The sequence below is a fragment of the Neodiprion fabricii genome, chromosome 7 (assembly GCF_021155785.1).
Source record: "Neodiprion fabricii isolate iyNeoFabr1 chromosome 7, iyNeoFabr1.1, whole genome shotgun sequence".
In the NCBI taxonomy this organism is placed as follows: Eukaryota; Metazoa; Arthropoda; class Insecta; order Hymenoptera; family Diprionidae; genus Neodiprion; species Neodiprion fabricii.
Window position 1 is genome coordinate 6,528,866 of NC_060245.1, and position 26,250 is coordinate 6,555,115.

At 36.2% G+C, this 26,250-nt stretch overlaps 1 protein-coding gene across 9 annotated transcripts in view; it reads right to left on the reverse strand.

Annotated features, from left to right (window-relative positions):
• The window catches only part of LOC124186552 (potassium voltage-gated channel protein Shaker), a 271,921-nt gene that overhangs the window by 121,312 nt on the left and 124,359 nt on the right, over positions 1-26,250 (reverse strand). Inside the window, exon 1 of one of the 9 annotated variants that reach the window (XM_046578362.1) lies at positions 8,472-8,711. The exons of the other annotated variants lie outside the window; for them this stretch is intronic. Within the exon in view, the coding sequence (XP_046434318.1) occupies positions 8,472-8,497 (26 nt within the window). The 5' untranslated portion in view covers positions 8,498-8,711. Of the gene's footprint in view, positions 1-8,471; positions 8,712-26,250 lie in introns of those variants that run through there. 9 annotated transcript variants of the gene reach the window in all.

The following is a 26,250-nucleotide window of genomic DNA, read 5'->3' on the forward strand; positions in this document are numbered from 1 at the left end:
AGACATGTAGTAAATAATGTCCGGATGAAAAACGTTTGAAAAATATTTTTCTGTATTACCGAAACTTTCGAAAATACTTAAATTGTGTAAAATCAGTTTCACAAGGTTGTGAAAATTAACAAAATTCGAGACGCCAAAAAAATGAGACAGTGACGAAATTCAACAGAGAAGTTTTTTTTCTCGCCAAAGTCAGCAAATCTTAACGACTGTCAAGGGATAAATTTTGGAGTAGGAAGAAAATTTATATTCGTTTTTTTTTTCCCTCCCTTAAATTTCCTACCGATAATAAATATTTCAAGCGAGTTCGTCTGGCGGGGGAAACTCCGTTATAACCCGGTACTCAGTTTCCCTGAAATTGGTCCAGTCAGCAGTTATCGAGCCACATTATACATGCACCGTAGTGAAAATTCGAAATGCTTTCCGCCCCCACACGCTACTTGCTGATATCGTTATACATTTTAATTGAAAAAACGAGAATGAAAAATACGATTATATTCATATACACATCGATGTGTTCGTACAAGCTTTGTAAACGGTTGACCGTGACATTTTTTAATTTCACCGAGGATTTTCCCAATACTTTCGAAATCTTGAGTGAAAATGTTTTGTTCCTAAAACGGAATGTTTTTTTTTTATTTATTTTTTTTTCTTGTCTGATCAAAATTGATCCGGGCGTTTTAGAAATAAAAGTATGAAAAAATTAGCAAATCATTTTTGGAAGGTTTTCAGGGGTTTTACTGAGATAGAAAAAATATATATGTCATGTATCGGTCGTGGTCAAAACATGTTCAAATTTTTTTTACCATCCGAGCAGCAACATCGAAATTTTTTATAAAAAACGTTTTCCAAGTGCGTTATTCGATGTTTCTGGTTTATTGAAAGTGGCGGTTCACGTTTCTCTCATCAAAGTGCTGCCAGAGCAAAGTTTGTATCGAGCAGAGTGAATAGACGCTAATCAAATGCGGAAAGCTTGAACGTAACGAGAAGAAAGAGAAAAGTTCGGTACTGGGTGGAGAAAAGTTTACGAGGTGTAAACGAAAGGTTGAGATTAAAGTTGGTAACGTTAACGTGATGAAAAATTTTGCAAATTTGGAACGACTTTGAAGTGGTTGCAATTGAGCAAACAAGATTTGTCTTATCAAAATGACCAGCTAGTGAATTGCAGATTGAATCCGCACGTGTTATTGTAATGACGGTAAAATTCTTCGACCAGTTACACAGAAAAAAAATTAGTAAAAACTATAACGTCGTAAAAGACGATTGATATGCGACTGAAGATATTTGAACTTCCAGCTCTATTATTTATACCACACGAGGTTGTTACTTGGTAGTCCAGTCGAGATAAGTCTAAATGAAAAACATTTGGGGTTCGGCTGTATTTTTGTCGTGAGGGGTTTTCGACCCTCATGAACTCAAATCTGAAGTCATTTTTTAGCTGCGTAGCCGGGGTTTCGAGAAAACAACAAACTTGACGTCTTGTGCGTTTTTACTCGAAAACTGTTATCGATAGACCAAAAATGACTCGACCATCGTGTAGAGCGGAAATATCTGTATCGAATCATGTCCTCTTGTGTCGAAAACGGAGTCGTATTAACAAAATAAGAAAAAGGAACTCCTACTTATCGACAGAATCTAAGGAATTTTGGTAAAATAATGTCTTTTCTCTTAACTTGTTGATCCGACTCCGTTTTCAACATGTGAGTACATAATTCGATGTAGAATTTTCCGCTCTACACGACGGTAAAGTCATTTTTCATCTATCGATAGAAGTTTTTGAGGAAAACACAAGATTAATACTTCATATTTAGCTGTTTTCTCAAAACTTACTTCAGATTTGAGTTCAGACTTGAAAAAACTTCTATACCCAAATATTCAGCCGTATCTCGAATATTTGTAATTCCGACCAATTTCGTCTGCACTATTCGGTGCAGAATATGGAAATCGCAAACCGATGCCAACCGATTAGTCCATCAATTAACGACAGTTAACTGCATACGTGTGAATATGTCGTTAGGTATATTCCGCAGAACTGCGGGAGATTCACAGATCATTTTACCGTGTAATTAGACTCAACGTGCATGCATACATTCATCCATCTATTCATTACGGGGCAGATAATAATAGTTTCGATCACGTATTACGACCAGAAATTAGCACGATAATATGCAAGCAAAGTGTCATTGAAACTTCACGAAACGCAAATTTGATTCCCAATCTTGTACAAACTTTCAAACTCATTGTAATCAATTTTTTGTCTATGGTAATTTTTTTTTTTTTTTTTTTTTTCAACCGCGAATATCAAATTTTCGTAGCACTTACTCTACTGACTATTAAAGGAATAAAATTTTCAAACCTGATCAAATATCCACTTCATTACTCTCATTCGGTTTCAATTGTTCAAAAGTACCTAATTTTATTACAAGCTTGCCTATCAAAATCTGCAAGCTTAAAACAGAGGTTGATCCAAAAAAAATAAAAAAAATCATCAGTTTCCCACTATTTTTCAACATCGATGAGACAATTTTTAGTTTCAGGTGTATTTATATCACAATTTCGTCTACCTGACCTGATCAGGTCAATTTCACGCCAAGCGTAACCGTTGAGTCTGTTCACTTAACTTCGACGAGTCGACCCAGAAACCGTTTAGCCATCTAAATTTTGAGTACCTAAACCGAAAAAAGCACGTGGCGTTTCCGTGTCATTTTTCCGATCGAAACAAAGGAGCGAGAGATTTTAAGAGTCCCTTTTTATTGCGGGACGCCGCCTTTAACGTGAGCTATTTTTATTTTTCCTTCTTATTTTACACAACCTACTAGCCGACTGGATGCTCTTCTCGAGCTGAACGTTTGTACGATTTCACGCCTACGCGTCTGGCTGCAGCAGCTTTACACACACAGAGAGGCGATACGAACGCTCGTCTCGTCTGGACACGCAAGCTCCGAAAAGCCGAGGGCGATATTCGCCTTTACTGACCAAGAAACGACCCTATGAATCGTAAAACGATGAGCGAAAAGATTCTCGCATTGCGGATAGTAAAGGAAATCCGGGATGGCTGCACTTCCGGTGCAGCGTATAAGAAGGGTGGTTCAATCTTAAGGTCGTGTACCAAACCTACCCTTACCGACCGAGCAGACCCGCCCTTTTTCTTCCTGTATTGAATAAACAAATGAACGTAAAGGGTTCAAATTTTACGTCTCATTCTTTTCGGAATCACGGCAAGTATCTTAACCAAACATTTTTCAGGCCCGTAAATTTAGAGAAATTTGGAAACGGTAACGCGTGTCGAAAAAAAAAAAACACAATATTCTTTGACGATTTTCGATGCGTGACTAACTTTCTTGAATTCCGATACGAAAGAGCCGATTAACCGTCGAAATTTCAACTTTTTTCGTTCATTTGTTTATGTGATACAGGGAGAAAAAGGGTGGGTTTGCTCTGTCGGTAAGGGTAGAACTGCTACATGACCTTATACCATTTATCACAATGAATTCAAAATCAGACGGTTTTCTGTTTTTTTTTTTTTTTTCTAACTTGGCAGTAGAGTTTCACGATTACGTGAGTCGTGAAACTACTATAAATACTGTAAGCAATCATTTACGTCCTCGATAAGTTTTCAATTTTTTCTGTAGAAAATATTGTACGATAATAATAAATTTTTGATTTAAACAAAACGTTCTATGAATGTAATTTCTGCAACTGCCGTGGGGAGCTCAGAAAAATAGCAAAATCGTCGAATTCAAACCGAGGAATTCGTTTCAAGATATGCTTCGAACGTATGACGAGGATCTGGGTCATTTGGAAGAAGACTGATTTCGATGGAAAGCTACGCCAACGGCACACGATGAGAATAATATATTTACACTGTGCAGACTGTCGAATATGAAGGTTGAACACTCGATAATTTACATCGTAAAAAATACCGCGATTGGGTAGTCGGTCGTTTTCGAAAGATCGGGTATGTAATGAATCCAATTTTAAACCTACTTTGCGGTATTTGCCCTCCCCAAAGTGATAATAGAATTCCACAGGTTTGCTGAAATAACTTTCCAGCTCAGTTTCAAGGCCGTATATTATATAATATGTATATTAAACTGTGTAAAAAAAATCCAAGTTTTCTTTTTACCAAATTCAAGCAACAAATATCGTTCCAAATGACGTCAAAAAAAAAATGCTTTCAAAGTTGGAGTCCTTAATATTAATATTTAAAGGTGCATCATCGCTGTTTTTATATTTATCATTTAGATAACGTGGGAAAAACTTGTTTCAACTTTGAAATTTTATAACTCGTCCAAGCGTCAGTGCACCGATAAGACGAGAATATATTTTTGTAGGGAATTGAACCCTCTACAAAAAAAAGTCTCTTATCATTTTCTGATAAATCTACTCTTTCATAAGTTATTTAAGTTCAAAGTTGAATTCACAGTATATTTCATGATTTCTCTACTTTTTCAACGAAATTATTACACTAATCGTAAAATTTGATGAGACTTATTTTATAGAACATTTCATTTCCTTCAAATTATCTCGCACAAGATTTTTGAAATTCCTGAACGATATTTAGTTATTTGGATTTAAACGTAAATTTATTTCGATTAATCCCGACGTATTCTAAGAACTCTTAGAGATCGTTCAGGAGTTTCAAAAACTTTGTGAGAAATAATTCAAAGGAAATAAAACGTTCTATAATATAAGTCGTATAAAATTTTACGATTAGTCTGATAATTTCGCTAAAAAATTAGAGAAATCATGAAATTTACTGTAAACTCAACTTTGAACTTAGATAACTTTTGAAAGAGTAGATTTATCGTAATACGATAACAGACTTCTTTGCAGAGCATTTAATTCGCTCTAAATTATGTTCTGTTCTTATCGGTACACTAATGCGTTGACGAATAATAAAATTCCAAAGTTTAAAACAAATTTTACCCATGTTATTTAAATGGGAAATACAAAATAGCGATGATGCACCTCTTAATATTAATATTAAGAGCTCAAAATTTGACGATATTTTTTTATTCATTTATATGAATATGTTTTATGTGACTTTAAAAAAAAAATCATTTTTTCCATACAGTCGAATATATATATACACATATGTATCACTAAATGTAGAATCTAATCGCAAGCTCAGCTTTTTTCTTCCTTCATCTACACCGAACAACACAACTGATCGTAAATTACCAATCGTAATAAACAATTTTGTCACTTTTGTACTAAAATATTAGGCTTGTTCTTCGTTCGATTGTACAACCATATGCAAAATATCGTTAAATTTATCGAAATTTTTTCACCCCGCCATTGAATTCTACAATCAATCTACCTCGTTGTAATTAAACTGAAACGACACCATTAATTTGCTTATGCGATTTCACGGTCAATTAAGCTGATGAAATGTTGAGGAAAATTGATTGCTTCATAAACTATCTGATTCTATTTTTAACAATCGTATAATCCGGCTTTCGCAGTGTAATATTATCGTATTGCAGGTTGAAGGAATACTTTTAATCAAGTGATACTGCGATTTGGATTTCTACGTTGAATTGCCGGCACTAAAAGTATACGAAATAAGAAAAGCACGGACACTAAAACGCAGATGTTCGTTTCATGCGAGAAGCAATCTTCGCATTGCATACATCGATGTATCGGGACATACATTGGACATTACGAAAGTGCTCGGAATTTCATTTTCTCTAATGCGAAAAAGCAAAAGATCTCTACACAATATCCTCACCACATGTCTTCGATAAATAAGAGCTTTTATTCTCTGTTATAATTAGTAAAATAAGACGTTTTATCTCGTTCTTCCTTTTCAAATAACCACTTTTCAACGATTGGATAATCCAAGCAGCGATCTACATCGAGAAAATTTTTGTTTGTTACAATAACTAGAAAAATTGAGTAACACAGGTATCGTTAAGAAAAAAAACTGTTTGAATATTGTTGGAATTACGAAAAACGAGGTACGCGTAAACATTTTGCGCTATTGTCGATCCTTTTTTGGTATTTGCAACGCAAAATCAGTTTCAGGGGTTTACTCTACTTTTTTTGTTAAACAAGGCTTTAACGTCAATTTATTCTTGCACAAGCATTAAATTTTTGCAACAGTTGCAAGAAAATATAGCAACAGTGATCGTAATAAAAAAGAATAGTAACGGATACTAGACTTTTCGGTAACAGCTAGAAAACTAATCTTCATTTTCTACTTAGAACTATATTTTTCGATTGTGGTAAAAAATGAAAATAGTTAAGGACTGAACGGTAACTGGAACTAAAAATTTCTCTCAGTGAATATAGTCATGATCCGCAATACGAGACAAGTTATATGCAGTATCCGGATTCGAGCTTGCCAAAATTTCTCGCTTGTAGGCCAAGGACGAAGGATATATTGCCCCAATCACAGGACACCGTCACATGTGAGGTAGATACACACAGTAATGTGGTAACAATTACATATTCCGTAAAATATTGCTAAACAGTTATTGTTAAAGTACCCGTTTTAACGTCTTTATATGAAATATTATCTTTTGTTGAATCTTGAACGAAGCTAACTAACTAACAACAAGTTTGTCAGTTCTAATAATATACTAAACAATACGAAGTGAAAACATGTAAAAATAATATAATTGTTTAATCAAAACGAGAAATTTTATCGGGTGTAAAAATTATGCACTGCATTATGCGGTTTCTGCAACGACAATTTTCCGTCAGAAAGAAATCAATTTCACTGTATTTCATTAGAGTGAATAGAATAAACGATGATGCGATTAAAGTTTATAACTTGAACGCAGCGAAAAATTGTAAAGAAATCACAACTGCGTGATGAATAGTTAAACCTTGCAAAATGTATCTGCGAATTATCCGTGAGGTTAAAGCGACGAACTTGAACTTTGAACGTATCACCTTCGCCTATAATTACATTGAATTGCGATAAAGTTGCGTTAAAGTTGCGATAAAGTTGCGTTCAAATCGTTGCAGCGTGTTCGATCTACAAATAATCTGCTCTTTCGAATCAGGCGTTTTAGCAAATGTCTTAATCAATACCGTTTAAAGTCTACCAGCGGTATTTTACAATTAAAGAGATATCACGTACGGATATTCAAACCGCATTGCCTATTCCCAGATTCTGATCATCGCCCTTGTCTCATTTCACGTGTACACTTTCGAAACCCTTTTATTCGTTGTTACATCCAAGTTCACGACTGAAAATTCCTTCCCATGTATACAATAATTCTAACACATGACCATATAACGATATTACAAAACCAAAACTTTTACTTGTTAAATTCTACGCTTTTTATATACTCCTTAACTACGTATTTTCATTTTTTACCACAATCTCAGTGCTGCATTAATTATAACAAAGATTTTTTCATCAGCCTAACCGAAAAATCTAGTACCGACATAATTTACGTATAAATATTATCCTAAGCGATTGCGTGTAACTATTTTTTTCGTTCCTCCTTTTTTTCTTCTTTGTCAATCTACTATCGCAATATTCAGACTGTCATTTAACAAACGATACAAATTCCCATACGACCAATGAAAAATGATTTGCTTCTCAAACACAGGCAGAAACGGCGACGATGATCGTGCCTCGGAAAAGGCCGAATAAAGGACAGTCCGTAAATCACTTAAGTAGTTTGAGGGGGAGGGGGAGGGTCTTAGTCTGCGATACGTGGTTTTATGACCGATGCATTAAAATTCGTTTTTCATTACATCTTTTTGCATCAGAGGTTTCAACGACGTGCCTTCGTACAAAGTAAGCTTGTAACTCAATTTCATCAACACGAAAAATCTAACAACAATTTTATTCCTATTAATAACGATTAGCATGCGTGGCTATAGTCTCGTCACTTTTTCTACCTTCAGATGTCTTGGAATAGTGAAAATTTTCAAAAAATTTGTTTGTTTTTTTAATTTATCAATGCGTAAAATATATATACTTAATATAATATAAATTTTTTTTCAAACCACGTGCCTTTCTGAGGGGCGGGTGAGGGGGAGGGGGGGGGGAGAATATCCACGATATACGACATGGTTCCGAAGTGTTCAAAATAGAGCTACGTAGTTTATGGATAACCCCTGACGGGGTGAGGCGGGGACCTAAGGCGCAAGCACGTGATACCTGCGGTGCCAGGTGGCGCGTATCTACATGTCATACCTGCCCCTCTTTGTGCGCGGTACGTCACGCACGTTTCACCTGAGGGTGGAAGAAGAACGCAACGCGATAGTAAAGCAGCACTCGCGGTGAGAGAAACGAGGGTACGTAGGTACATGTATGTAAAATTGTTACGACATCGGCGCGAGGCCGTTGGTCGAATATTACGACGAAATATTATCACGAAAGCTCCGAAGCTCGAAAGCTCGAAAGCTCGAAAAGCTCGAAAAGCTCGAAAAGCTCGCAAGCTCGCAAGTTCGAAAAGCTCGAAAGCTCGAGCTTTCCGGTTTAACGGAGAAACGGATGGACTCACCCGCCAGCAACTAGGATCATCTGCATGGTGCATGGGGGCGGCTGGTCTCACGACTACGGCGAGATCCTCGTTTTCGTTTTAAAATGGTCCTTGCGAAGGGCTAAGAAAGCCCGGAAAAACAACGTCGGAGGATCCGGGCGGCGTCGGTGCCGGTTCTTCTTTCGGGCTATTTCGAGGGTCGCCGACGGGGTCCTCCGACGTACCCGGAGTAGTCTTCGACGGTCCTCCACCTCATGTCGCGGTCGACGCGCCGCGCCGGTTGCCTCCTCCACCTCCTCCTCCTCTTCTTTCTCCACCTCCACCTCCTCCACCTCCACCTCCTCCTCCTCGGGGACGGTATTTACCCGGAAGCACGCCACTGTCACTGCCCCCCGCAGTCATCGGCCCGCGAAGAACCGCGCACCGTGTCCCGAAGGATTTTTGGATCCTTGCGAGACGACGAAAGGGGTGGGTACGGGGGGAGGGGGGCGGGAACGGGGGTAAGAAAAAGAGGGAGGAAGAGTGAAAGAGAAACAGACGGAGAGACGGAGAGTGTGATAGACAGAGAGAGAGAGAGAGAGTGAGAGAGAAAAAAGAGAGAGAGAGAGAGAGAGAGATTTCAGGGAGAGAAAGACGGAGAAGAAAGTGACACACTAGACCGCACGGCACTCGGCAGCCACACACTGACTGGCGCCGCGCTCGTTCAGCCGCGCGGAGAAGGCTTCTAAGTGGGTTTCTGTCGGGCACACGGGTTGGACCTGGGATAGGTTGGAGCCGGAGGATAACGGCTGATGCCACGCGCCGCCGCAGAGCTCGATGGCGGCGCCACGGCCGCGGGAAAACTCCGAGGGCCCGCGCTTCCACCCCCGGACGTCGGGGGACGCCGCCTTCAGTCGATATCCCAAACCTGGCTCGATCTCGCCCCAAAACCACCCTCCGCCCCCTTAACGAACCCCCTTTACACCCCGCGGAGAATCCCGCTTCTACTACTCGGGATCCGAGTCGTCTTCCTCTTCCACATGTCCTCTCTGCTCGTCATCGCACACCCGCGATTATTAACCATTTATTAAGTCATTAGCGCGAAGAATTATTTCTCTTTAATATTTTGAGGGGCATATTTTTTTAACGAAGAAGTTTGTAGAATCATAGGTTTATTTTTATAGGTTTTTCGGGTAACTGATTGCGATTTTTATTTGGCACAATTGTGAAATTGAAAATGGCAGGAATTTGCTGAAATTTTTCACGATTTTTTTTTAGAAAAATTTGACCATAAATTTATATTACAATACTGTGTATGGAGAATTCGGGAAAAAAAATTCAGAGCCTCGGCTGTCTGAGTTACAAAAAGACCGATTTAAAATAAAAAGACTAGTTTTTTCACGTAGATTGTTTATAACGGACGTGTAAATAATGGAATTATTGCAATTTAGCATTAAATTTTTATGACTCAGGCACCCAACAATCCAAAAAGTGTTTATGTGTATCCAAAAAGTGCAAAAATATATTAGAAATCTGAAAAAAAAACTTAGACTAAACAGGTGGGCGTGTAAACTGCCCTTTAAATGGTTAATAATATAAACGTAAACAGTGATTTCACACGAAGAAAGAACAGAGGGATCTTTGTGATTTCGTGGCCAGACTTTCAGTCTCTTGGCGATATTCGAAGGGTGGAGACGGGTCTATCTCCTCGTGCATTTAAATAGAAGATCAAAGTTAACCCGTTCACTTTGGAATGAAAATATTGACTCAAAATCCCTTTATTTGAGTAACGAAACACTTTTTGGACGATTTTCAGATGTTTTGGACAGGTTTCAGAAATTGAGTTTTGTTTTTTTTTCCCAAAATTTATGTTTTTCTAGCAATGCGAGAATAATTCTGTGTAGAATAAATAGCGGCAATCTATTTTTCAGAAAATTTTACTGCCATTTCATATACTTGACAATTATTTAATAAGTACACTGAGAAAAATTTAACAAAACGAGTATCGTTGAAAAAACTGTTTGAATATTGTTGGAATTAGGAAAAACGAGGTACGCGTAAACATTTTGCGCTATCGTCGATCCTTTTTTGTTAATTGCAACGCAAAATCAGTTTGTGAGGTTTACTCTACTTTTTTAGTCAAACAAGGCTTTAACGTCAATTTATTATAAAATATAAAAATTTTCGCAACAGTTGCAAGAAAATATAGTAACAGTGATCGTAATGAGAAAGAATAGTAACTGATAATAGACTTTCCGGTAACAGCTAGAAAACTAATTTTCATTTTCTACCTAGAACTATATTTTTCGATTGTGGTAAAAAACGAAAATAGTTAAGGACCGAGCGGTAACCGGAACTAAAAATTTTTCTCAGTGTAGTATGTATCGAGCAAATCGTGAAAAAACTAAAACCAAAATTGTGCACGTTTGAAGAAAATTCACTTCGTTTTTATATTATTTAACTTCACATTTTCAATGACCGTAAATCACACGCGACAAAATCGCACGGAATGGGTTATTAACTTTAAATTTCACTCGGCAAATTTTATCACGTCTTCCTTCCCGCAAATATCCGATAAGACTGACGAACCGAGGTGCTGAACGAGAATCTGTTATTCATTCGTACTTGTCGCTCCGGAATCGTAAGAGCGTAATGTAAATATAAACAGACTAGGTTCGACATATCGTCCTCGCATACAATACAGAGATTAGTTTTCGTTCGTTCTAATTTATATGTACGTGAAACCAACGATAACATCGAAAATTATCTGACTTTATTCAAGATAAATAACGAAATATCGTAACAATCTTTAATTCATTCCTTTTCCAAAAATTCAACCTCACTCGCTCGAATAAATATCTTTCTCTCGTCTCGCGGCATCTCCATACTTTTTTTCTTCTTAAATATCTGTGTCTTGAGAGTTATTCGGTCAATGTTCAGCTGAAAATATTGAAAATTCAGTGAGTTATGACTATTTTACTAAAATGATCAATTTTTCGGTTATTCCTTGTTTTATGAATTTCTTTTTTCCGTATTCGAAATTTAATTTTGCTAAAGACAACTAATTTGCTTTGAAAAATCATATTTGAAGAGTATCCTAGAATTTTTTCAAGTCATTTGAATCGATATCTCCGTTTCTACGTAACGTTTTTTAATGTCAGGTTCCACGTGAGGGTGAAATAAATTTACGATTCATCCCCTATCGTTCATTGCTGTTTCTGTTGATTATGTGAATTTTTTTCCTAAAATAATAGCCAAATGCCCCCTAAAACATCGCGGTTATAAATTTTTTTTAACATTATTTACCCTTACAGTAAAATATATATACTTTGAATATGTCCGAAACACGTTTATTTTAAATGGGGAAATTTTCACTCTTACAGGCACGGGTTAGAGTTGAGATAAAAATGCGAAAAAATTTGGATATCGTTTTTGAATTGTTTAATGTAGATTTGGGGGTGCGGTCCGGAAAAAATTCGTCATACATTTTTCGTGTGTAACCGCGTGTTGTGACAAAAAGAATTGACACGTGAATATAGTATAGTAACCGTTTTTATATTTCATCACTTGTACAGGTGACATGAAAAAAGTATCGACTTACACATTATTGGCGGTTTTTTTTTTTTTTGAAACAAAATAAAGATGCCACGATATCTCGTGTTTACTGGCTTATAGAACGTGACTTTTTATCAGAATTGGATTAGAATACGGATTATTCTGAAAAACTTCGATTAAATGGGAAAATTCTTATTATTATATTGCGTTCGTAATTTGATTTCAATTTTAATGCAATCAATGATTCGATTCACACTAATCTCGATACATTTTATGATTAAAGATCGATGTTAGAATCAATGTCAACTTAAATATAACCTACAGCGATAACACAGGTCTGTAAAATAAAAGTTTTGATTTTTTTTTTGGAGTTTGTATTTAAATAAATAATAAATTTGGATTCTATTCATCGAGTAATAACGAAAATCTTCATTTATTACTTGTAAGCTTTGCTTCTCGCTTTTTTACGTTGACAAACAAATCTTGAATTTTTTGGTTAATAGCTAAAAAAAGACAACAACAAACTTTATAAGCATTAAATTGAGATTTTGGTGATGATATTTATCAACTGAAATATAAACTCCAAAAAAAAATATATATATATATATATATATATATATATATATATATTCCGCTGACCGGTGATTAATTATTATTTTTGTCTAATGACAGTGAAAGTCTAGTATTCTTTCTCATTACGATCACTGTTACTAGATTTTCTTGCAACCGTTGCAAAAATTCAATGCTTGTGCAAGAATAAATTGACGTTAAGGCCTTATTTCACCAAAAAAGTAGACTTAACCGAAAAAAATGATGTTGCGTTGCAATTACCAAAAAAGGATCGACAACAGCGCAAAATGGTTTCGCGTACCTCGTTTTTCGTAAATCCAACAATATTCGAACAGTTTTTTTAACGATACCTATTTTGCTGAATTCTTCTAGTTACTATAACAAATGAAATTTTTCTCAGTGTATAACGGAAAATCAATTAGGTTAATTATTTCAACGTTGATTAAGACTTTCAATATTATTTTAAACCTTTCCGTTTCCGAAAGAAAAACTGCATGTCGGTCTTGGGTTGGCTGCGGCCACGTTTCAGTCCTCGTCCTAATTCTAAATGCAAGGACTTAGCATTGTAGCGAAGCGCAAGGACGAATACTAATCCTGTATCCAGCATACGGACTCACTTCCAAACTCGACGGGTCAAATTCATAAAACAGCGGCGTTTCCTTGAAGAAGAAAATAGACGCAAGAGAATCGAGGAAAAGTTTCCAACACTAATGGTGAAGAATTAAAGTGTTGAGAGAGGATTTTATTCTTATTGCCAGCTTGCGGAGTCTGATGAGAACCGATACTGAAATGTAATTGCTTTTAACGCAGCTGGTAAATTTTATGTCCCTAATTTTTACGTCTCCTGATCACTTTTTTCCATTCGTTTGAAATTTTACGATTCTTTAGAATCGATAACTCGCACAATTCTAATTTATTCTAACGTGACTCGTTTTTCAATCAATACGGACAAATTGTGATGCAAGATGTTGTCTCCCGAATTTTTGTTTTCCACTTTATTTTATTACGGTTATTTATTTATTTCGTTCGTTACGAGGAGTCTTATTCATTTATTGCAAGATAAATTGGTGATTTGTTTAAGATGTTTCCTTTTTAGTTTTCGTTAATTTCTGAAATCATTAGCTGACTCTTTAGTTGTCTGGAAGACTTTTCCTTTTAGATAAACTAAAGTTGCCAGAATCTCTCTGGCGAACTTTTACAATAGAGGTGGAACGACGTAAATTAAATAACGAATTCAGATAAACTTTTCCAGCGCACTTGATGATACCAGCGATATGAGATTCGTAAATAAATTTATTTATTGTTCACAGAACGTCTCAATTTCTATATCTTTTACGGAATGCCTTCTCCTCCCTTTTCGCAAAAATCCCGTGAAAAAAGCGTTGTTTATTAAACTATAACTTATTTTCAACCAATCAAACATTTAAAAATACCTCTAAATTAACTTTGACCTAATTTACAAACTATAAACCAACGAACAAGCCTTTCCTACACAAAATGAGGATCGGTGAAAAATTACGCGGAGCAAAATTACGTACCTTCAATCTATTATAAACAAACCCAATGCTTTCATATATTCGAAACAGAATTATTATTATTATCATTTTTTTTTTTTTTAAATTCATCGACGATTAATGATCTGACGAAAAATCCGCACGAAGAGGTCAGTTCGTGGAAAAAGCTCAATTTCACGGTTGGGTAAAATATCTTCCGAACCTAGATCTTCAGCGACTTATAACTTGGAAGTTATTTATAACTCAACCTTCGCAACCAGCCGTCAAGTTTACAGCAACGTCAATTTGTTAGTGGCTGAGAGGATCGTTCTAATAATTTGTTATCCGAATGACTTGTACAGATGTATGAATTTTTCATATTACATTTGATCAGTATGTAACCAACACGATAATGTTTAATAAATTATCTATCGCTTTAACGCTGACATGTCGACGCGATATTAACATCCAGGCAAAAACGTGCATTAGGGCGGTCTTCGATAGTTTGCTTTTTTTTTTTTTGAATTCTTACACTCCCAGGAGCTTAAACGCTTTTACATTGATAAAAAAAATATTCCCTGAAAATTTTCAACTCTCTATATCAACTTTAAGATAGTCCGTTTTGTGATCGAAGTATCTAATCGAAATAATATGGGAAAAACTTTTTTTGCTCTTAGAAATTTTCACAAGTCGTAAGCGAATATTTTTTTTTTCTTTTAGAGAATCGCGATCAAATCAGAATATAAATCGATACTAAAATTTCTCCATTTTTTTTTTTTTTTTTAAGTTAGATCGATCAATACTAGTAGAAAATAATTTTTATTTTCGTGCATTATGCAATAAAGTTTTATGGTAACGCAATTACAGGAATCTATCTTAAATTTTGTAACCTAAAAAAAATGTGCAATATATTTTACAACACGATTGTTCATTTCGTACCTATACTTGAAAGAATTATAACTTTGTACAAGTTAAACTTTGAACATTGATTACCATATGACCGCTTTCGTTTACAAATTTTACACATCGGAGCTTTTTTGTAGAGCGTTCAATTCTCTACGAAACTATCAATTCTCTATTATTGTCGGTATATTCGTCAACGACTTGTAACGTTTAAAAAACGCAAAAACAGTTTTTCCCATTTTATTTCCATAAAATACTTCGATGACGAATCGAACTATCTTAAAAGTTGATACGGAGATCTCAAATTTTTAGTGAATTGTTTTGTCATGAATTTCAAAGCGTTCAAGTTTCTGGGAGCATGAAAAAATTAGAAAAAAAAAAAAAAACCTATCAAGGAGCACCCTTATGCACATATAGTCAAAACTTTTCCCCGCTGAATTTCAGGCTATCCCAGAAAAGGACGCATCCTTGATGAGACATTCGTGGCGTAATTAAAACCTCGGGAATATTATGAAATAGTCCTCTTCGTGGTTTACCGCGTTATTCTCGAAATCTCTACAGAGCAGCACTAAATTGCGCGCGGTAATGCGAGCACTCTGAGTGCTTGGTAAACGGTGCACCATTTTAACCCTGAACCACTGAATAATATTACACCCGTAATACATGCAATTCGAAGACGGACCTGGAGGACTGCTTCCTCTATTTCCGTTCCTTTATCGGGCTGTTAAAACTATCCGCGCACCCAAATCGTGCCTAAATATTATTTATAACACCGTTGAACGAAAGAAATAAAAAAAAAAAAATTCCTGAGCGAAATTCATTATTTTTTTTATTTGCCATCCATTAAAACAATGGAAAAATATTACATAAAACCCTGTCAAAATTTACTTTTGTAATCTTGGGTGAAATATTAACGATTTTATAGTTTTGTTTAGCACGGTGAGTATTATAGGTCAAGTGATTATTAGACAGAGAAAAATTACTATTTAGCGAAAAAGTTTGATTTTGCAGATATTTGAAATAATTTTTAAACCTGTGATGCAGGTTAGTCGGCTGATGAGAAATCGGAAGTAATATTTCTGATTAAATTTGTTTACAATCTTGTATATTGTACTTCAAAATTTATGGTTTTAACGATTCGGATGATAAGAATCATATATTTCCTTAATTTTTGAAATTCTGGTTTCAAAAGCAAACTTTTTCGACAAATGTTAATTATCTTTTGCTCAATGTCATTTTACATTAAACTGGTAAGCTTTTTATTTTGTATCGAGATTCTTGAAGATATTGTTGTTGACAATTAAATACGAGGGAAAATTTCCTTCGTTTCGCTCCTGATTTTTTCATAAATCATCGCACACAGATTCCTCGTTAGACTTTTTATTCATTGAATGCGAAAATTTATAGCGTTTTTGAAAAACTTTTCACCACAGCGTCAGAGGCTTGTCTTTGTTCGCTTTACATTTTAATTCAAGCTTATACCAGCTTGCAAGCTTTTCGAGGATTAACTTAATCCGCCTCAAAAACCTTTTATTCGCAGAAAAAATCAACATTGATCAAATTTGTTCAGACTGTTATATATTTTTGTTGTTCTCATTTGTTTTTATTCTACAGTGTCCGTGATTATCTCCTCGTTAATTTTTTGAGAAATATATTTTTTGAGGCTCGAAGAAATATTTATTTAGTCTGTTTCCTTGTTTCGTTTAGCTACAGTGAAAATTTTTACATAAATAAACTTCCTTACGTCACAAGTCATCATATATTATCAACAAGACTTCGAATTGTCTATTTTTTCATCTCAGTCAAAATTAACTCATAGATCAGGTACATCTGTGCCAATATCTTCTAAACACCAGTTTTTACTACCGTCGATAGATATGTAAGAAGCGATCTGGTTGCTCTGAGTTTTGATTTCGACAAAAACACCTAAATGCTTGGATTTATAAAAAGAAATGTAAAAATCGGCAGTTCATTCAAGTAAAAATCAAAAAATATAATTTTGGATTGAATTGATGCTTGATTTCGAGTTTTGAATTCTTCACGTAACATTTAAACTCTTGTAGCTAAAAAGAAGGTCCTGTAATTAGATGTAATGTTTTTTTTTGCCATGGTCGTATTCTTAATTTATAACATCATATTTCTTTTCTTCTGAAAATCAAAAACAATCTTCTAATTTTGGTCATGTGTCTTTCCATTTTTGACAGCACGAAATTGGTTTCATATGAAGCATAAAATTAGCAGATCACATTCAGAAAAATGTGAAGGAAAAGTGTATATATATTATACGACGTGCCGAAAGGAATTTTTACATAAAAGATGGTGCGGAATCGAATATATGATCCGATTTTGAGAAAAATGATATTTTCGGTGTCACTGATCTCTCATGATCCGATTTTTTTTTTTTTTTTTTAATTTGATCGTAGATTTTGTCAAATAACATCATTTAAGACGTTCTGAGGGCGTCGGGCGAAATTGAAAAAATCTGTATAAAATTGGAATGCTTTTTAGAGTTGAAACAACGGTATGAAAAATCGCGGAGTAAATCCAAGAGGGTGAGACACTAGTCGAATTGACGTGGAATTTCCCATATATAAAACTCGCGAGGAATAAAAAGACACAGTTTTATTAAATATGCTGAACATATCAAAGAATGAAATCCTCATTGACGAGTTCGATTGGCAGCATTGCAATGTGAAAAGTTGTACAAACTTGAACAGGGAGTGGAATTTAGCTTGATCGTTTGCAATCACACGCCACGCTGTGCAGATGAAGAGAAACTTTGAACAGAAGTACTGATAATGACTGTCTCATCAAACCTCGATATCAATGGAAAATCCTTGAATCAAAAATCAAGGTTTAATTCTGGTTTAAAGGTGTGAGTAAATTTTGCCATTTCATTTGATACCGTTCGCAAAGAGCAAAAAAATTATTAACCTCACTTCCAGAACGTAAAGGACATTCCATTGTTCCATTTAAACACAAAACTCAATTACACACTGCTCAAGTCTCAGCCCATTTTGCTCGCGAGTGTTCGAAAAAAAAAAAAGCACAACAATGATTATACAAACGAAGCAAACTCTGCCGACTGTTGCATCGCTTTAACAATCCCGAATCGCCTCGAGGCGATGCTGAAATAGATCTCTGTGTTGTGAATAGAAAAAGGTCCACGGAAACGCTTCAGTCTATCGTTCTACAAAAGAAGAGTAGTTACCCGCAGCATCACTCGAATGGTTTTTTTTTTTTTTTTTTTTTGGCTTATTTTCTCTTGTTTTTGTTCGTTCCTCCGCTTTTTCACTTCACTGCGGAACAAAGCTCGGTCTCCAAGAGGTCGGGGTGAGGGGGGGGGGGGGGGGGGAGGAGGAAGAAAGCGATGGTAGGCATGTACGTGGCACGTGGTGGTTGTTCAAGTGGAAGCTAGCGTTGGAAGGGCGAAGAGCGTTAAGGGGGAAGCTAACTGTCACTCAATCAATTACTAACGTAGCCCTGAACCAGTTGTCCTTGCCTCGGTAGACGGCTAGTGTGGCCGGGAAATCCTACGCCTTTATGCCAACTCGGAATCCCACCAACTCCATCCTGGGAAACTGACTGACAAAGAGGCGAGGGTGAAAGGTCAGAGCAGGAGACGCAAGGCAGCCAACGAATCCGTACAAATTCTTTTATTTTACATTCCTCTTTAACCATACTTCATTATCTTCAACTACCTCGTTTCACCCCATCCCCAAATTATTCATATCGTTCGACAAAGATTTTTTGACTCACTGTGAGAAAGGATCGGCACAGCATTCTATAGACTGCGATTTGGTGGCAATTTAAATACTACCTGATGTCAATTCGATATTTATACCTCATGTCATCCTCATACTACCTGATGTCGATTCAACATTTATACTTCATGTCATCAACATTCTACCCGATGTCAATTTAACATTTGTACTTAATGTCGATACAACACTGCATGATGTCAATTTAGCATTTATACTTCATGGCATCCTCATACTACCCGATATCAATTCAACATTCATATTTGATGTCAATCCCATAGTGCCTAATGTCAATTCAATACTTACATGTAATGCCAACCCATCACTACTTGATGTCAATTCAACATTCATACTTGATGTCAATCCCATAATACCTGACACTGATTCAACACTTACATTTAATGACAATCTTACTTGATGTCAATTCAAAATTCACATTTGATGTCAATCACATAATACCAGACGCCAATTCAACACTTACATTTAATGACAATCCAGCACTAGTTGATGTGAATTTAACTTTTATACTTCATGTCATCCTCACACCACCTGATGTCAATTTAAAAAATTACGTTCAATGTCAATTTCACACTACGTGATGTCAATTTAATATTTGGATTTTATGCCAATCCCATACTACCTGACGTAAATTCGACAGTTATCTTTCATGTCAAGGTTATGCTACCTTGATTGATGAATATATCAGCTGTATTATATATCACTCCAACACTGTCTTATGTCAATTCATCTCTTAGATTTAATTTACACATAACATTATCTCTATCTGATCTAATACCACGAGAAAAATTGTTCTGCATAGTCGACACCAGGTAATTTTTGTCAATCTTAACACCACCATATTTTACAGCAGAGTGAAACTCGAAAGATTTATCCACTCCATGGGATATCTCGAATCCTGCAGTAGATATACGGTAACAACAGGTGTATTTTCCATTTGCAAGGCTCACTGTAGATGAGTTTACGGAATATATCAATACAAAAGCGCGAAACCGTTACTAAACCTAAGTTTGCGATTCAAAGGCTTAAGACACAAGTGCATTATACATCCAAGCTTGGGAAGTGGATGTATCTTTCGAGAGCTCCAAGATGTCTCGAGAGCAATATATTTCGTCGGCATACTTGCAGCGCACTGCTGAACAGAAATGGCTTTTCTCTGAACCCAGAGCCACTTTTGCATTCTGTCTCTGTACCCAACGCTGCCTGATAGAAAAAACCGGAATTCAAGGGTCGCCATGTTCGGGGCAAAGATATTTCTACTCGAAATCGAACTACAGCAGTTTATCCTTTTCCAATCTGTCATCGCATCGAATATAAAAGTCAGGTTTTATGAAACGCTGTTTTCTGCCAATCTTATTCGACTTTCAATCCTTTAACTCTCTGATTAACTGTGTAGAATTTAGTGTTCCAATTATGAAAACAGCGGACATCCTGGCTTTGACAATAAAGCGATGAAAAAAAAAACAATTTACGATCGCGTGTTTCTCGGTTTCTTCAAATTTGATCGTGGTGCTAATTCCGGGAACGTTTACAACTTGGGTGACATCTCGTTTTCAATGTGACAATATTTCACGGCAATATCGGTTATGCGAACTGACATTTTTTTATTGAAAACTGAAGTCGTAAGGAATTCCACAAAAACTAGGTTTTCATAGTCACAGACACACCTGTTAATAAGTTGAGGTCCGTTTTATTGCATGAAACAGCATTTTTCACGAGCACCGCAGGTTTGCGGTGAGTCTGCACACCACAATATAGGTATACACACTTTGAGAGTCAGTCGTGCCTGTCTTTTGCTGGCCGTTTGAAAAGCGAGGATTTAAACATACGACTCTATATACCTATCTGGAGAATATGAGAAAGTAAGAACCTTTGGCATCAGTGATAAAAATCGGTGCCAGAATAATCAGACGTGATTTTAGCACACCTATTATTTTTAACGCTGTATTGCTTGAGGCAAAAATTCCACTGTAGTTCACAAAAAATCAATGATTTTGCCTGGAAAAGAAATAGTGGCAAGTGCATGAGACGCGACAAATACTTTGAGGCCGATCAATCAACGAAAACTGCACTTGACGAGAGCTCAGTGATTTCGAATAATTGGGATCCATGATGCAGCGTGTAACGATCCACCTCGACCAGAAATACGGTGGAACCCTCAACGAGGATGGAGATTAAGTTCGGGCCGAAGGTGCTGATGGGGTGCAAACAGGGTGCGCGTATCACGGGAAGCGTATAGGTGGGGGAGATGAGGGCCAAAGTGGCCACCCGGGGCGAAGCGAATTTACTGAATATTTCATAATAACCGTGGGAGGTGCCTAATTTAAGTGGCTGAAATCACATCTATCATTTGTTTCGAACCGGGGGCTGAATGAAATCAAAACTAATTGCGAGACTGTGGCTTTCATTGAATTCAATTCTGCCGTTTTCGAGCCAATAGGAAAATACAAGAAGACCTAAATACTACCTTTCAGCAGGTAAGTAGCCTTTTCTGAATCATCACGTTTTATTGGATCGAAGAATAAAAAGGGATTTTTATGGCTAGTTAAAGGAGCAGAATCAGAAATGTAATGGTGGAATCTCGTAAAAAAAATATGTAATAAATACAAGGATGTTCGATATTTTTATGTAAAAAAATTTGTGCGTTTTTAAAGATATTTAACAACGGAGAATCCTACTGTTAAGATTTTTCCCGTTTTTTCATGAGGTGACGGAATGAGTAAAAAATAATACATGAGCGCGAGTATTATTGGAATTTGAATTATCAAAACGCAGTTCAGAACATCAGTGGTGAAGATTGCTTTAGTAACATAAATAAAAGTAGTCAGAAAAAATTTACTTTTCGTGTGTAACATGAAAACTTTTAACTGGTTTTGTTAGGAACAAGATTTCGTAAAATAGAATTGATATTAGAATATTTTAGATACGAATAGTTATGCTGTATGATTTTTTTTGTATTTACAAAAATACAGTTTTCATGAACAAGGTTGTATATAATGTTACAGTACACTGGTCAAAAAAATTTCGTAACAAGGAAGTTGTTTACTAATTTTCAAATACTTATCTACCTTCATCTAAAACCATAATTATTTTGTTTCGATCAGGTCTAATTTTTGTGGTACAGCTATTTCCAGTAAAATTGAATATTTATCGTTTCGACTTATCTTTTTTGATTCAGGGTATTGTATTATTTATAATAAATACCAGTCAGCTCGATGCAATAAATAACAAAACACCCTGAATCAAGAAAAGTGAGTCCAAACGATAAACATTCAATTCTACCGGTAGTATTTATACCACAAAAACTAGACCTGATCAAATCGTAACAAATATGGTTTAATAAAGAGGGTAGATAGATATTTAAAAATTAATAATCATCTTCCTTGTTACAAAATTTTGTTCATCAATGTAATTGATCGCGTTAAAAATATGTCATCCCACCGCTGTCACCAACAATAATGTTCTGGTTTCCTACTGGCAAGTATGATTGAGACGTCTGGTTCCTAGAGAGAACCGACACGGACAGTTATGATTGATAATAGTTACGTATAGCGGAGTGACACAGTCTTCCAAGTAATGTATATAATCATAGGTCCGAACGAAGGGGGAGGCAGCACTAAAAGTTCACATTATCAGATCATACTTGCACTCCTTACGTGCCGCCACTTACATGCTTAATGTAACAAGATCACGGTGAACTGGAAAAATTGCTGGAGAATGCAATTGAGATGTGTCTTGAAAGTTGACGTGACATCGAAAGAAACGTGTTTATGCCATACATTGATTCCATAAGTATTTATCTCGATTTCGAAAAGCACGAGGTAAACCATGATACCATACCATTTGATACCTTTCTGTCTGAACAATTTACACACAGATCATTAAGAAACCATCGCTGAGGTTGAAGGAAATATTTTATTTATTGTTAGCACACAAAGCTCGGAACTTGCAATTTATACGTTTTTTCCATCAAAGAAGACTGACAAGGCTTCCTTATTGATTTTCACGCAAAGATCAAGTGTTTTTTTTTCTTCTATTGATTCATTTTATCAATCATTTACGAAACTATTACTACTCAAAGGTCTCTTGGCAATTAACATGAACTGATGTAACGTCGTGATTTTTCTATTAGAGGTTTAGATATGGAGACAAAAATATTTGTAAGAATAACGCGGGCGAAATGAGCCCCTTGAGCAAGAAATAATGTTACATCAATTTCGACAACGCAATTTTTTTGTCTTCAGCCTAGAGATGGTTTGCAAGCGTAATCGACGGTTTTTAAAATCCCATTTGATTATATAGGGGACCCATTTTGCCCGCTACTCTACTTGGAGTGTGAAAATTTCTTCACAGCTCACGTGACTTGATTAACTGATTCGACTTGTTACCACGATTGTTGTGTATCGAACGTTACGGAAAGAAAAGGGATGAGGAAAGTATGACAGAACATAAATTAAATGCTTCGTTTCGAGGGTGGTTATGTTTGAAGAACCAATCATATTGTGAACCGTACGGTTTAGTCATGAACTACCGGGTAGAATATCAGGCACGACTCTTGCGGAAAAAACCTGCTTAATACTTTACGGAACTAGAGAAACGGAGTAGAATCTCGCGGACAAGTCGCGATTGCTTTCCAAAAAACGCGAATGTGGATAAGATCCGTGAACACAGCGAATGTGGAACAAAATATCACAGTATCAGATATCCCCATCACGTTATGTAGGAACACAAGAAAAGTGATGAACTCGAGCTTTTTAGGCGTTCAGGGACGTCGCAAGAAGCTGTGGTGCCCCATCCTGGGGATCTCACTGGCTTCCGTTATACCCTTCAAAGTATTTAAACAGGCTATTTCTGGAGTGCCGGTAAGTCACCCGAGTGAAGATGGTTGGAATTTGACGACAAGGATTCCGGCACAAATTCCTGCTTAGGGAAATTGCCGGTCCATCATGTACGGTTCGGACTGTTTGAGTGCGAAGTACAAATTTGACAACGAAGCAGGCTGAATCAGCCGACCATCAGGGACAGATTGGTCTAGAAATTGTGAGGCGAGCTGCACCGAAGCCAGAGTTTCAGACTGGAGCCGCTACATAAATATTGGAAAATGTCATCATGACGTCAGAGCCTGATTGTCGGCGCCATTTTATCACCCCATAATCCAAGTTTTTAATTTTGATGGAAGCAAATCGTAATTCTTGAGTTTTCTAATTAATCGTATCACTTGAATTAATGAAACGTAATCAATAATATACCTGTTCTATCATCCACACGCGAAACAACACGGTCAACGGTCAGCTGTCAGCCTGGTTGCATTAGTTTGATTTTTTCCCACCGGATGACGCATTGCAAAGTGACAATCCCAATACGAATCTGGTATTTTCCTTATGGTAGATCAATCCGTACATCGCGCAAGTCTGAATTCACGTTCAGAGAGCCGGTATGAAGATATTCCCTTTAAAACGCGCTTGTGTTCTAAAGCGGATCGGCATTCGAATTCCAAGGGGCGAAACTTGTAGATGCCAATTATCTCTGGTGTAATTGATACTGAAAACCTAGAGGAGGAAAAAAATCGATCCGATAAATAAAAACGTCTTTCGGTAAGTAAATCGTTAAATTGTTTCGTTCTCGAAATATCGTAATCACGTGACACGATGCTCCTAGGCAAATTTACACAAATTTTTCGTATCATTTCAAAATTATTTGATATGTTGTTCCTGCGGTAGTTCACTCGATCCTTCTTTTGTAATGATAAAAAAAAATTGTAAGAAACATATTTTTTATGTGAGTACAAACAGAACGATTACTTTTCAAAATTAATAAATACTGATGTGCACTTGAAATAACAATCAAATGTATTCGATTACTCCAGTAAGTTATCAATGGATATTTTTGGTCTATTCGCAATTCTCTCAAAAATTGTTACACGCTTTATGCGATTACAATGCTTCTTGCGTGGAATGACATTATATATTTATCTTTATAAAAAAGTATTCTTTGATTATTTACTCAATTGATTAAAAATATTTACTTGTTCTTTAAAGTATACACCAATCTTGATTAATTCTTGTATGTAGTTATTATATTTGTACCCATAGAAAGAATAAATTTTTTACAATTATTTCAGAAAAAAATTTTGTTATTATTGAAACAAAACCGTTGAGCGGATCTTTTTTTCATTCTAGGCTTTAAAAATGACTCATCTATCGCAGAAGCAACGTATCAAATAACTTTTAAACGAAAGGAAATATTTATTTAAACATTCACAGGAGCACCGCGATGAGGAAAGTACTTAAAACTTTTACTGTGTTTAAAGAGATTGTCTGACGAAAAATTGATACTTGTATCAGTAATCAAACTCTACAAGTGTCTTCGATATCTGCGGCAGCCAATTGAAAATCGAAGAGATATATAGTACACAATCTTTGATTACAGCGTATCGAGTATCAATATAAATAACGGGAAAATTCTATACCCCAAACAAACGCTGTGACCTTGGCATAATTAACGATCATTATTGATCGATTATAAATACCCCCTGTTCATAGTTGAACAAAAGTTGACGCTGGGAGATATTTTTTTGATTCCCAAGGTCAATGATAAAAAACATGCATAGATGTTCATGTTTCAACCCTTTCGTGGGAGCCTCTTCAGAACTATAACATTTATTGAACATAACTTAACGATATTGGTCATTAATTACGTTATACATAATTACAGACGACGACCTAGCTTACACAGAGTAAGAGATGTCGGTTTTGTTTACATATAAAATGCATGAGTAGGTTCAACGATTGACGTTAACTGGTCTTTTTGTACAAAATTAGTAACTATACCATTGGTTTTTAATTGTTTATTTTATTTTCAACGCTTATCGGTTCTTGATAATTGTTGTGCCAGATGGCAAAAGTGGTTCCTCGTTTTGTTTTTGGTTTTTGTCAAATGGATTACGTATACCTCAAGTTATGTTAAATAAATGTTATAGTTCTTCGGGGAAGGCCCCCACCAAAGGGCTGAATCGGAAAAACCAATGTCTATCTTTCATCATCAACCTTGGATACCACAAGATTAAAAATCGTACGAATGAAGAATTTCGATTAATCCGTCTACAAAAGTCAACACTAATAACCGTGCTCGAGGAACTCGTTTTACAGGTATTTGCACTCTGCGGTGAAATCTTTCGAGATCTACTAACGATCCGATGTTTCAAGAACCTGCCGAGTGTACAAGTAACGCTTTTTACTATAACAGCTACCCTCGAGTCCGGTGAAACGTATACTTTGCATTATTTACGACTTGATTAATCGCCGTTTTAATTAAGCGTACTGCAAGGCGACGGCATTCAATTTAAGGTACAGTCTCTTTCTCCGTGCTACTACGTTGGAGTGAACGAGTCTGCGGGTGACGGATAAGGTTGCAGACGGTGTGCCGGCGAAGATGGCAGACAACAGACGAGCGACGAAGAGACGGAGAGACGAGAGGCAGACAGTAAGGCGCTGAGACGCAACGCGTCCACCACGCATCCGC